At 36.9% G+C, this 11,823-nt stretch overlaps 1 protein-coding gene across 1 annotated transcript; it reads right to left on the bottom strand.

Moving 5' to 3' along the window:
- Positions 1–2,473: 2,473 nt before the first annotated feature.
- On the bottom strand, positions 2,474–9,856 carry LOC125227432 (secretory phospholipase A2 receptor-like). The gene is made up of 6 exons (XM_048131751.1): positions 9,732–9,856; positions 7,963–8,082; positions 4,592–4,732; positions 4,038–4,229; positions 3,271–3,522; positions 2,474–2,769 (listed from the first exon to the last, which is right to left on the bottom strand). The coding sequence occupies exons 1-6, from the start codon at positions 9,787–9,789 to the stop codon at positions 2,609–2,611; spliced, it is 924 nt and encodes a 307-aa protein (XP_047987708.1). The 5' UTR covers positions 9,790–9,856; the 3' UTR covers positions 2,474–2,608.
- Between the last annotated feature and the right edge of the window lie 1,967 nt (positions 9,857–11,823).

Raw genomic sequence — 11,823 nt, 5'->3', positions numbered from 1 at the left:
TAAGTAATGTTTAATAGGTACGTATTAAGTATCCGCCTGCAGAACTAAAGCCAAGTTCCCTTATGAATTACGTACAGACGAATACGTCAGTATACTTGTTTGATTGCTGAGGTCGCCGTCATCGAAATCGATGTGGAGGACTATATATAAGTATACTTGTTTGTGGGTCTTTAGTTTTAAAATCGTTTTTTGGAGTTATTGTATATTTATTTTGGGGTGTTAATCATAAAGATTGTATTTCAAAAGCTTAAATACGATAAGGTTACTTACCTAAGATTTTAAACTCGTGGGTGTATAGGTAACATATAATATGAGTATAGAAATTATATATAAAAATAAAAAAATAAAAAAACTTCATAAATTTATTGCAATGACATATAAATAACGAGGTAGGTAAATAACAAAACATATAACTTGGCAAACTTTTTATATTTATACGCAAAATAATATAGTGATAACACGAATGCAGAATGGGCTTGTGATAAAATATGTTGTCAGTCGACCCGTGTAGGAAATTATTTATATCGCAGTATTCCCATATGTGATTACAAACTTAAAAAAGAATATAGCAAATTGTAGAAAATAACCTAACCACAAAATTAAAAATTTGAAAAAACCCCCGACCGCGACATAGTGGACCGATTTTCATAAAACATGGCTAAGAACACTCCCGACTAACTCAGCTTTCCGACAAAAAAAACTAAATCAAAATCGGTTCATCCGTTCGGGAGCTACGATGCCACAGACAGACACACACACAGACAGACAAACAGACAGACAGACGGACAGACAGACAGACAGACAGACAGACACGTCAAACTTATAACACCCCTTCGTTTTTGCGTCGGGGGTTAAAAATAAAACATTGCCTACAATAACCTAACCACAAAATTAAAATTTTGAAAAAACCCCCGACCGCGACATAGTGGACCGATTTTCATGAAACATGGCTAAGAACACTCCCGACTAACTCAGCTTTCAGACAAAAAAAAACTAAATCAAAATCGGTTCATCCGTTCGGGAGCTACGATGCCACAGACAGACACACACACAGACAGACAAACAGACAGACAGACAGACAGACGGACAGACAGACAGACAGACAGACACGTCAAACTTATAACACCCCCTCGTTTTTGCGTCGGGGGTTAAAAATAAGCAAAAGGGTACCTACGCCCCGTCCTCCCTCCTAAGATTTGGGCCTGCTGCAGGTATGATCTCGCAAATAAAGAGAAGCCTGTGCGGGCTGTGTGGCTGTGTGCGTACTGCGTAGCCGAATCCACAAACGCTCACAATAATATCTCTATAGCTATCTATCTCTATCGCTCTTGCGTATTGGCGCGACGGAGCCAGACTACCTTTCTGCGTCGTTTCGCTTTCGTTTCGCGTCGCAGAAATGCCATTCGACTACGTGGCCTGGCGTGACAGCTGTAGTTGTGTCAAAAATATTGGGGAACACCTTATACAGATCAACCTAGCCCCAAACTGAGCAAATCTTGTAGGTACAAGCTAGGCGACGATATACTAGGTACCTACCTATATACCATAGATTAAATATAACAAGATCATACCATCCCATACATTAAAAAATGCGACCGCCTAAGACCGCGCTTACACTCCACCACACATAGATGGCGCCACAAAAAAAATGTCTTGTAGCTTTCGATTATACTTGTAGATGGCGTTAAGTGTTACTTTTGACATAGATTTACGGCTCGGAATTGACATTTAATGCCAATCTACAAATAATCGGTGGTAACAAGGCATTTTTTGTGGCGCCATCTATGTGTGGTGGAGTGTAAGCGCGTTCGTAGGCGGTCGCATTTTAATGTATGGGATGGTATGATCTTGTTATATTTAATTTATGTATATATATACCTGGGGTTGCTGAAAATCTACTTGACTAGCCTGAAGTTACAGCGGTAGTCATGTCAGAATCTACATGGATGTATACAGTTATATAAATAGATAATCTTTATTAATATACATTGTGTACAAAATATCAATACTACAAACAAGTGTCAAGAATTATAAAATTAAAGATTGTATTTCATTATTTTCACATTTCATAAAATTTACTTATAGCTATACAAAGACTTGCTAAAGTCAAAATCCATACTAATATTATAAATGGGAAAGTGTGTGTGTCTGTTTGTTTGTCCGTATTTCACGGCAAAACGGAGCGACGAATTGACGTGATTTTTTAAGTGGAGATAGTTGAAGGGATGGAGAGTGACATAGGCCACTTTTTGTCTCTTTCTAACGCGAGCAAAAGCTAGTCGTCTATGAAAGGTAGCATGGGGCCCGTTTCTCGCAAGGTACAAGCCTTGTACCTTGGGCCCCTGGGGCCCATTTCTCAAAACTGAAAATTACAAGTTACAAGCGGAAGTCTCTTCCCAACTTGTCATATTAGACATTGACAACCACTTGTAAATTGTAACTTGTAGCTTCGGGAAATGGGCCCCTGGGCCTGGGGCCCGTTTCTCGAAAGGTACAAGCCATATATTACAAGTGCGCGAACTGTCAAATCGTATGGGTTTCCATGGAAACACACTTGTAATACGAGGCTTGTACCTTTCGAGAAACGGGCCACTGGTCGTGTCAAAATCTACTTGGGAGTGATCTCGCATATAAAGGGTAGCCTGATGAGGCAGGGATAGTCGTTGAGAAGACCGTCGCGCTTGATGGACCCGCAGAACTCCTGCCCACCAGCGTTGTTCGGCTCGTTAGGACTCCAGCCGTCGAAGCCTGCTTCCGGCAGTGACTCACCTGGAATATAAAATTTAATAGTATTATAATCAATTAGGATATAAGCAGAGATCGCATGGATTTGCGACATTCTTAGGCCCACTTCTGAGCAACAACTGTTATTATTCATTATTGGAAACTGTGTGGCTTGTGAAGTGTAATCTGTTTTTACTATATTATTTATGTACTGTTTTGCCTAATAATAGAAAACTTTTTGTAAGCTTAGTGGGAAAAGTAAGGTACGAGATTAAAATCGGCAAATAGATCCGCTTTACATCAGGCGGGCCGTATGCTTGTTTGCCACCGACACCGACGTAGTATAAAAAAAAAAAAAGCTATTTTCCTCTTCTCATGCTTCAGCAGTTTTTCAAAACTTGGTGTTAAAGTTGGGTCTAAGTGTTTGAAATACTTTTATTTATCTATAGTACATTTCTATCTTTATTTCACAGCAGTGTGTTTATTATTATTAGACTACACTTAATTTAGTATACCCAATTAATAGTAAAGAAGAAATAGCCTCACCGAACACTGTCAGCCACTCTCCATGTTCGTTCCAATCCCACACGCCGACAAAAGCAAAGTTTGGGTCGCCACTCTTGATAACGTTATTAGGAACCGCAGCAAAGATTTCCTTCAGCACTTGGGACTCCAAGTTACTGTTGATGACAGCGAGATGAGCCTCCTCGGCGTGGCATGCCATGGCTGCTCGATGCCAGTTTCTTGCCAACCGGTGGAGCTTGTAACAGCTACCAGTTCGGGGCTCCAATTTGTAACCTGTTGATTTTATTACAATTTGGTAAACATTTCATTTTTAGGTCAAGCTTTGTGGCTGACTATTTCTCAATATCCATTAATAGACTTCGCTGGTTTGGTCACTTACTTAGAATTGGAAATGATCGGGCTGCTAAGAAAGCGTTCTTGGGTCGACCGGCTGGTGGCCGTCCGGCGGGTCGACCCGGGTATCGCTGGGAGGACAGTGTGGCGGGGAATCTGCGTGAGCTTCAAGTCAGTGACTGGCAAGAGGCTGCGCAGGATCGGGACAGGTGGCGATCTCTCATTTTGGAGGCCAAGATTAACTTTGGATTACTGAGCCAAAAAAGTTGGTTCATTCATATGAACAACACAAGAAGGTTGCACCATCACAGAATTCCTAGTTACTCGAGTTTATCTAAACCGATCAAATTCTAAAAACCCTGATGAATTTTTTCGTTTTTGGGAGTCGTTTTATTTAGTTTTTATGTGTTTTAGGACGATAAATTGAACAACAATCTAATAATTTTAAGTCAAACCATCAGCAGTAGTGCCACATTTGTTGACGGTCATCTTCGCGGTCTCCTTTCGGCAGAAGTACGGATGGGGCGAGTCGCAGCTGACGTCATTAGCCTCACCAGCGCCGTCAATAGTTACGCAGTCTTCGTTGTTTTTCACATTGTTGGGCTCCCATTCCCGCCATCTGATAGAGAGGTTGGCTAGTGGCACACCTACAAATTGAGAATACACAGTCTTTATTTGTATTTTTACTAAAATATTAAATATCTGCTGGATGAAACAACCCACAAATAATCATAATCGAGTACCTAAGAAATTTAATTAAATATACTGCTAACATCATAAAATTTTACTACGACCATCAGCAAATGAATCTCGCATTTGCCGAGAACACATATCGGGGTATATCGGGTTTTGGTACCCAACTTAATAATCACTTGAGTGAATAGCGGACTTATTGGTATTAGTATACAGCTTTTCAACAGCTACATTGCTGCAAGAAATTCCAACTCAGGGAAGACAGAAGACCACCTGCAGTTAGTCAAGTAACTGCAGTCAATAGGAACATGCTTACCGTCCAGGCTCATGAAATCCCCCTTGGAGATGAGGGCATGTACGCCGATGAACACGAAGCGAGTTGTCATTTTACTGTCGGCCATCATTGCCGACATCGCTGTGGCTATAGCGGTAGTTGTTGGGGAGGCCAGGACACCACCTAGGTACAATTTATAATAAATTGACAATGAAACGAAAGCAAGTTAATGATGAGATGACAGGTGATAGAGATTAATAGAAGAGGAAGATAAGCTGCATCGACCTCAATTGACTGGAATAGGGAATATGCATGATTTTTAGGGTTTTTATACGATTCTACTAGATTTTATAGGATTCTACATTACTAAAAATAAAAATATAACACATCTAAAATATAAACTAAGAAACTAGAAAAAAATAATTAGAACCACTATAATTTACGGGCACTTTAACACTTTCGAAACCGGGCTCTACGCGGCGCTACGACATTTTCGCTACATACGGGGAAACCCATGTAATCGGCTACGCTTCTACGAGCACATGCCCGACAGTCGGGTTCTTGGTAGCGAAAGTGTTAAACGCGGCCATTTTGGCGCGCTCGATCGAGTGTACGCTGACGTCACACGCGAGAAAAGAATAACTCTTTCTCGCTCTCACGTACAGGAGACGACGACATAACGTCACGTTGCGTTTTGAGAGTATAAACTAAACGCATAAGCGTGAAAGCCACATTCTGAAAATTAAATTTACGATATTTCAAAAGTATTTTGTAAACGTAAGTTTTTTAGCAATAAAGATTACAAATAATAGTTATTTGTTATACAAGGGAGCAAAGTTGTATTTTAACGCCGAGTGTGGAATTGAAAAACGAACAAGTGGAAGGATTCTACAGTTGAACCACGAGCGAAGCGAGTGGTTCGAGAATAGAATCCTGAACTTGCGAGTTTTTTAACACACGAGAAGTAATAGTTATTTGTTATACAAGGGGGCAATGTTGTATTTTAACGCCGAGTGTGGAATTGAAAAACGAGCAAGTGAAAGGATTCTATAGTTGAACCACGAGCGAAGCGAGTGGTTCGAGAATAGAATCCTGAACTTGCGAGTTTTTTACCACACGAGAAGTAAAATACATTTGCACCCGAGTGTAACACAAAACTTTTCCCCTCACTATAGCGAGGAAACTACAACGCAAAAAATGCGTTTATCACTGCTTCCAGTAGTTCCACAGGTGGTAAATCATCTTTATTACTAGATTCACCTACTTTTATCAATTTTAAAGCAGTTAATTTGACTTTATTCAAGGTCAAATTACTTTACCCACTAGTGGATAAAATGCGTTTTTACCCGCTGGTATTTAGGGCAAAACACGTGTTTCCGAGCTAGTGAGGGGAAAAATACATTTGCACCCGAGTGTAACACAAAACTTTTCCCCTCACTATAGCGAGGAAACTACAACGCAAAAAATGCATTTATCACTGCTTCCAGTAGTTCCACAGGTGGTAAATCATCTTTATTACTAGATTCACCTACTTTTATCAATTTTGAAGCAGTTAATTTGATTTTATTCAAGGTAAAATTACTTTACCCACTAGTGGATGCGTTTTTACCCGCTGGTATTAAAGGACAAAACACGTGTTTCCGAGCTAGTGAGGGGAAAAAATATTTTGGCCATTTTGGTGATGAATTTACTTAATGTTCATATCAGCCACAAATATAGCATTGTTGTCGTCACACAGTCAACTAGTATGTGACGAACTATTTGGCGCGCAAAGGGTGCTTCAAATATAAAAACGTCCCTCCCATCTGAAACTTTGACAGAAGTATTATTTCACGTTTTTAGGCATGAAACTTATTACTGTGTCTGATGGATTGATCACATTTCTAAGTTTGAGGGTCACTTCTTATGATATTAGCTCTGTAAGAGGCGTAAGGTAACGGACCCAATCATGGACAGTTTAAGAAAAATTTTCGCCTGTTTTTGATATTTCACTGATAAATGTAAAAATTCTACCGCTAAGCGTGTTAAATCTTGAACGTCCTATCCTTCTTTTACATTTCAAGCGTATTGCAGAATGGATACTCCTATTAGTTTCTTCATACTTAACAAATTTAAACTAGGTGTTTTTTCTCCAATTATGGACGGCAGTTCTCCAGTAATGGATCCCCCATTATGGACAGTGAAATAAGTTTACAATTTTACTTTTAAAGCCAACTGATACTCAATGAGTCAATTTTATATACCATAAATACAATTAGTTACATAAATATACCATAAATACATTTTTATATACCATAAATACAATAGAGTTATTTTAACATAGGATTGTTTCTTGTAAATTTTGGTTTTGTAAATTGTTCCTTGTCCATCATAGGAGGTAGGCAGTTTTTCGGTTCCAGTAATGGACATTCGCAAAATAACGCCATTTCTTTATATCTTTCGAGCAACAAACTAGTATGTTTTATACCTTATCTCATGCTTAACGCAGAAAGTAAAACGCATTCAAGTTTACACCAAGTATTTTTTTTTTATTATTTTATACATGAACTCAACTCTCTTAGCAACATTACTAAGAATTCGTCTTGATATTTTTGCAGTAAACTGATGTATTTTATCTTGTCGCCAAATCCTTCAGAAATAACCGAATTAATTGAAACTTCAAAATGAAACAGCTCTACAACTCTAGTTTATGGTACATAGCCGTCAGTTTTTAGAAACTAATTTTAGATACTTATTTTTAAGGATTTGTGTTTTTTTGTCCATAATGGCATCACCGTCCATTATGGGGTATTTCACCTTACTGGAGGAGAGGCCTAGCTAGACTCGTCATTAAATAAATAAAATAAAATAAAATAAAATAAAATAAAATAAAATAAAATAAAATAAAATAAAATAAAATAAAATAAAATAAAATAAAATAAAATAAAATAAAATAAAATAAAATAAAATAAAATAAAATAAAATAAAATAAAATAAAATAAAATAAAATAAAATAAAATAAAATAAAATAAAATAAAATAAAATAAAATAAAATAAAATAAAATAAAATAAAATAAAATAAAATAAAATAAAATAAAATAAAATAAAATAAAATAAAATAAAATAAAATAAAATAAAATAAAATAAAATAAATAAATATTGGAGAAACCACCTTACACAGATACACTTAGCCCCAAACTAAGCATAGGTGCTAAGCGACGATATATACATACTTAAATACATACTTATATATATAGAAAATATCCATGACTCAGGAACAAATATCTGTGCTCATCACACAAATAAATGCCCCCACCGGGATTCGAACCCAGGTCCGCGGCTTAACAGGCAGGGTCACTACCGACTGAGCCAGACCGGTCGTCAAAAGACAGGTAAGGTAGGCGAAAAAAGGTTGACATAATGACAAGTGGTACCTTCAAGATGACAGCGCAGACGAGCGTCCGACCAAGTGGCGGGCACGATATGCAGGCGTAGCCACGCGTCCGCTTCCACTATATACTCATAGCCCGCCCTACTAGCTGCAAGCTCCTGGGCTACAAAATCACAAATTGTTCAAACACGGAGCTACAACACAGTAAAGTGATATAACTCTCTCACACACTCAGACACACACACATGCGCAACGCATCTAAACGGATGAGAATTACTCATTCTCGTTCATTTCCAGCCGCTACCGCTTACGTGTTGCGTGACTTGCGTGTAACGTCAATATCATGTAAGCAAATAAATTCAACAGAGGCACTCATACGTCTACAAATTACTCTAACGAGCATTTACTTAAGTAAGTCAGCCCGTCACATGTTTTTTTCTATGTTTAAAAACATCAAAATTCCGGGACGAGTATGCGTATAACCTTCCAATAAAATTAATGAAACTCAGAAGTACCTACACACAAGTTTTACAAGGGGACAAAGTTGCTGAATAACCACGCACGTAACCATGCACGTGCCAAATATTTTTTCAATCAATCAATCAATCAAAATATTCTTTATTCAAATAGGCTTACAATAAGCACTTTTAAATTGTCAACAGTGTACAATATTCATCTTATTCTAAATATCAGAGCAATTTATTGGTGCAATAAACAATATTGTTTTAAAACTACATTGATTTAATAAAATGGTATCAATTTACATTGTATAAAAAAATACTAGTCTAAAAACTTCTAGAATAAATTGTAAATGTCAAAAAAATTGTATAAAAATACATTGAATTATCAATATCATCATTAATAAGCTATATAATTAAAGATTTAACACCATGGACAGAGACTCCCCAAAGGTCACAAGTTTTTTTAACATTAATTGATTGAAATGCCTTAATTATATCTGAGGTACTAACATGTTCAAATACAAGGTATTGATACCCGAGCCAGCGAAAGATTCCAATATTGAACCGCGAGCGTAGTGAGTGGTTCAAAAAGTGGAGTCTTGAGCGTTGCCAGGGTTTCAAGGCACGTAGGCTAAACAAACTTTGTCACCGAGTGAAACACAAGATTTTTCACCACACCAACACGAACAAAATACTGACTAAAACATCTAACTAAATCAAATCCAGCAATCTATTCAATATTTATGATTCAAAATAATTATGTATAGGTAAATTCTACCAGTCAACTCAAGGCATCAAGATAAAATTTGTATAAAATTACTTTGCTTTGGTAAAATGCAATTTTGCTATCCGTTTTCGAATAGCAAATTTATCTTTACCAGTTGGTGTGGTGAAATAGTTATTTGTTATACAAGGGGGCAAAGTTGTATTTTAACGCCGAGTGTGGAATTGTAAAACGAGCAAGTGAAAGGATTCTATAGTTGAACCACGATTGAAGCGAGTGGTTCGAGAATAGAATCCTGAACTTGCGAGTTTTTTAACACACGAGAAGTAAAATACATTTGCACCCGAGTGTAACACAAAACTTTTCCCCTCACTATAGCGAGGAAACTACAACGCAAAAAATGCGTTTATCACTGCTTCCAGTAGTTCCACAGGTGGTAAATCATCTTTATTACTAGATTCACCTACTTTTATCAATTTTAAAGCAATCAATTTGTCTTTATATTCAAGGTCAAATTACTTTACCCACTAGTGGATAAAATGCGTTTTTACCCGCTGGTATTAAAGGACAAAACACGTGTTTCCGAGCTAGTGAGGGGAAAAATAAGTAAACGACAAAATTACTTGCCTGTGCACATTAAAAAATAAACTAATAGGGCAAAGTGATATCCCCGACGTTTTGCCATTTTAGCTTCGTATTGGTAGTGTTGTAGTATACCATACCAATTCTGCTACTGTCACTGGCACAACTATATCGTAGGTGTAATTTGATCAATATATTTTTGTAAGGAGTGTGCAATAAAGAGATAATAGCCAAGTTTGTATTATTTTTGCAATTTTATAGCTCGCATTGAATAAATGTAATAATATTCTTAGTGAAATTTAATAAGCAATATAAGCATACATCTAAAATATGTAGACAAGGGCATTCAAATATTAGCTACATATTATAATAACAAAGAACTCTAAAAGAATATTGAAGCAATGCACCAAGGATGGCAGAATTCAACCTATCGCAATGCTGACACTGCTGATAAGGTAGGTTGTGCGAAGAAGCGGCCAGCTCTTCGGAAACCAGTTACGTCAACGTATCTTATAATTTTAAACGAGCAATTCTGGTGTATTACGATCTCGGAAACCGCTCTAAAACGATTTTGCTGAAATTTGTTATGTGGGGGTTTTCGGGGGTGAAAAATCGATCTAGCTTAGCCTTAGGTCCCGGAAAACGCGAATTTTCGAGTTTTCATGCGTTTTTCTTTCGCGTTAGTAAACGCAAAATATCGTCGCTATTTTCGTCGTTCGCGCATCGGCGTCGCGTAGCTCCGTCGTAAGAGGGTCGGTCTAATATTCGCAGGCACATCGCTACATGTCACAGTTTCGAATCCCAACCAGAAATAAAGTTTTTTTTTTGTATTTAAAAGAGTTTTTTTTATCTAAAGACGTGATATAATAAAACAGAAACAAGCGAAGCTCGGTCGCCCAGGTATATATTACTTATGTCAGAAAAAGGGTTATTGTTTAGTGCTTAAAAGAACAGAATGTCTAACAAATATTTAAAAACTTGGCATTTTTTACAGAGGTACATCAAACGTTTTTTTTTATCAGGGGATGTGGTAAAGCTATCAATAGATACAACGTGTGACTGTGTGACAAGGCACTACTGATATTTAAGCTACATACCTACACACAAGTACTATAAACAAGTAAGTAGGCTTTTTTCGTTTTAATACATAATGAATGGCTTAGTGCTTAACTGTTCCTTCAAATCAAGGGTGAACAGGCATCTTCTGGGCGAGCTCACTTCATCGTAGTCCACGTCTTTGCCTTTGACTTGTATAAAGTATTCAATCATAATTTATGCAGTTGCGTAGTCATATCGTTATATCGTTTAGTCGGAACTCGGAATCAAGGATTATTTTTACAGGATTTACATACTTCATACTAAGAATCGTAGGTACCTCGATTTTTTAGCGCCACCTATTAGATACTATCATAACTACACTGATGATGAATAGACTCTATGTAAGTTGGTACAGCAACTTTGTACCGAACTTATATCGGACCTACTGTTGACTGTACCTATGTATACTTTTTTTGGTAAATTGTTGTCTGTCGCGTCGATGGACCGCTCTTATATTAGCCTAACATTTAGCTATTTCAAATAGTGAACTCAATACATTGTAATGTTTTAAGTTTAAGTTAGGTAGGTATTTCATATGTATGATTGTATGTAAAGAACAGAAGTTTATCACGTTATCAGGGACCTGACCCCGATACAAATTCCCCGCACGTTACAAGATTAAGAAAACCCAGAATGAGCGTATTTTACGTTCTTCAATATTTTATCTCCGTTTTGTCTTTTGAAAAACAGAGATAAGAAACACTTATAACATAACATATTTTATTTTAAACATTTACTTACCTATACGAATAATGTTTTTCTCAATTGTGGTTAAGACGATACAGGAGCGAAAATACTAAAATAAAAAGGAGCCCCTCCTTCAATTTGGGAATTCTAGTTTAATATAATAGTGTTATTAACTAGATTTATCGAAATAAAATTGTCCATTAAGAACAACTCAGTTAAAAGATATTGCGAAAAAAACTTTAAAATCGAGGTTCCGCTCTCGAGTCTCGACTGTTTCCTCCTTCAAAACTTAATCAATCGTAACGTGAGAATCATGAAACTATCTGTGTCGGACCGTTTAGTTTTTTTGGGT

The sequence above is a fragment of the Leguminivora glycinivorella genome, chromosome 6 (assembly GCF_023078275.1).
Source record: "Leguminivora glycinivorella isolate SPB_JAAS2020 chromosome 6, LegGlyc_1.1, whole genome shotgun sequence".
In the NCBI taxonomy this organism is placed as follows: Eukaryota; Metazoa; Arthropoda; class Insecta; order Lepidoptera; family Tortricidae; genus Leguminivora; species Leguminivora glycinivorella.
This window is presented reverse-complemented; position numbering and strand designations above follow the sequence as displayed.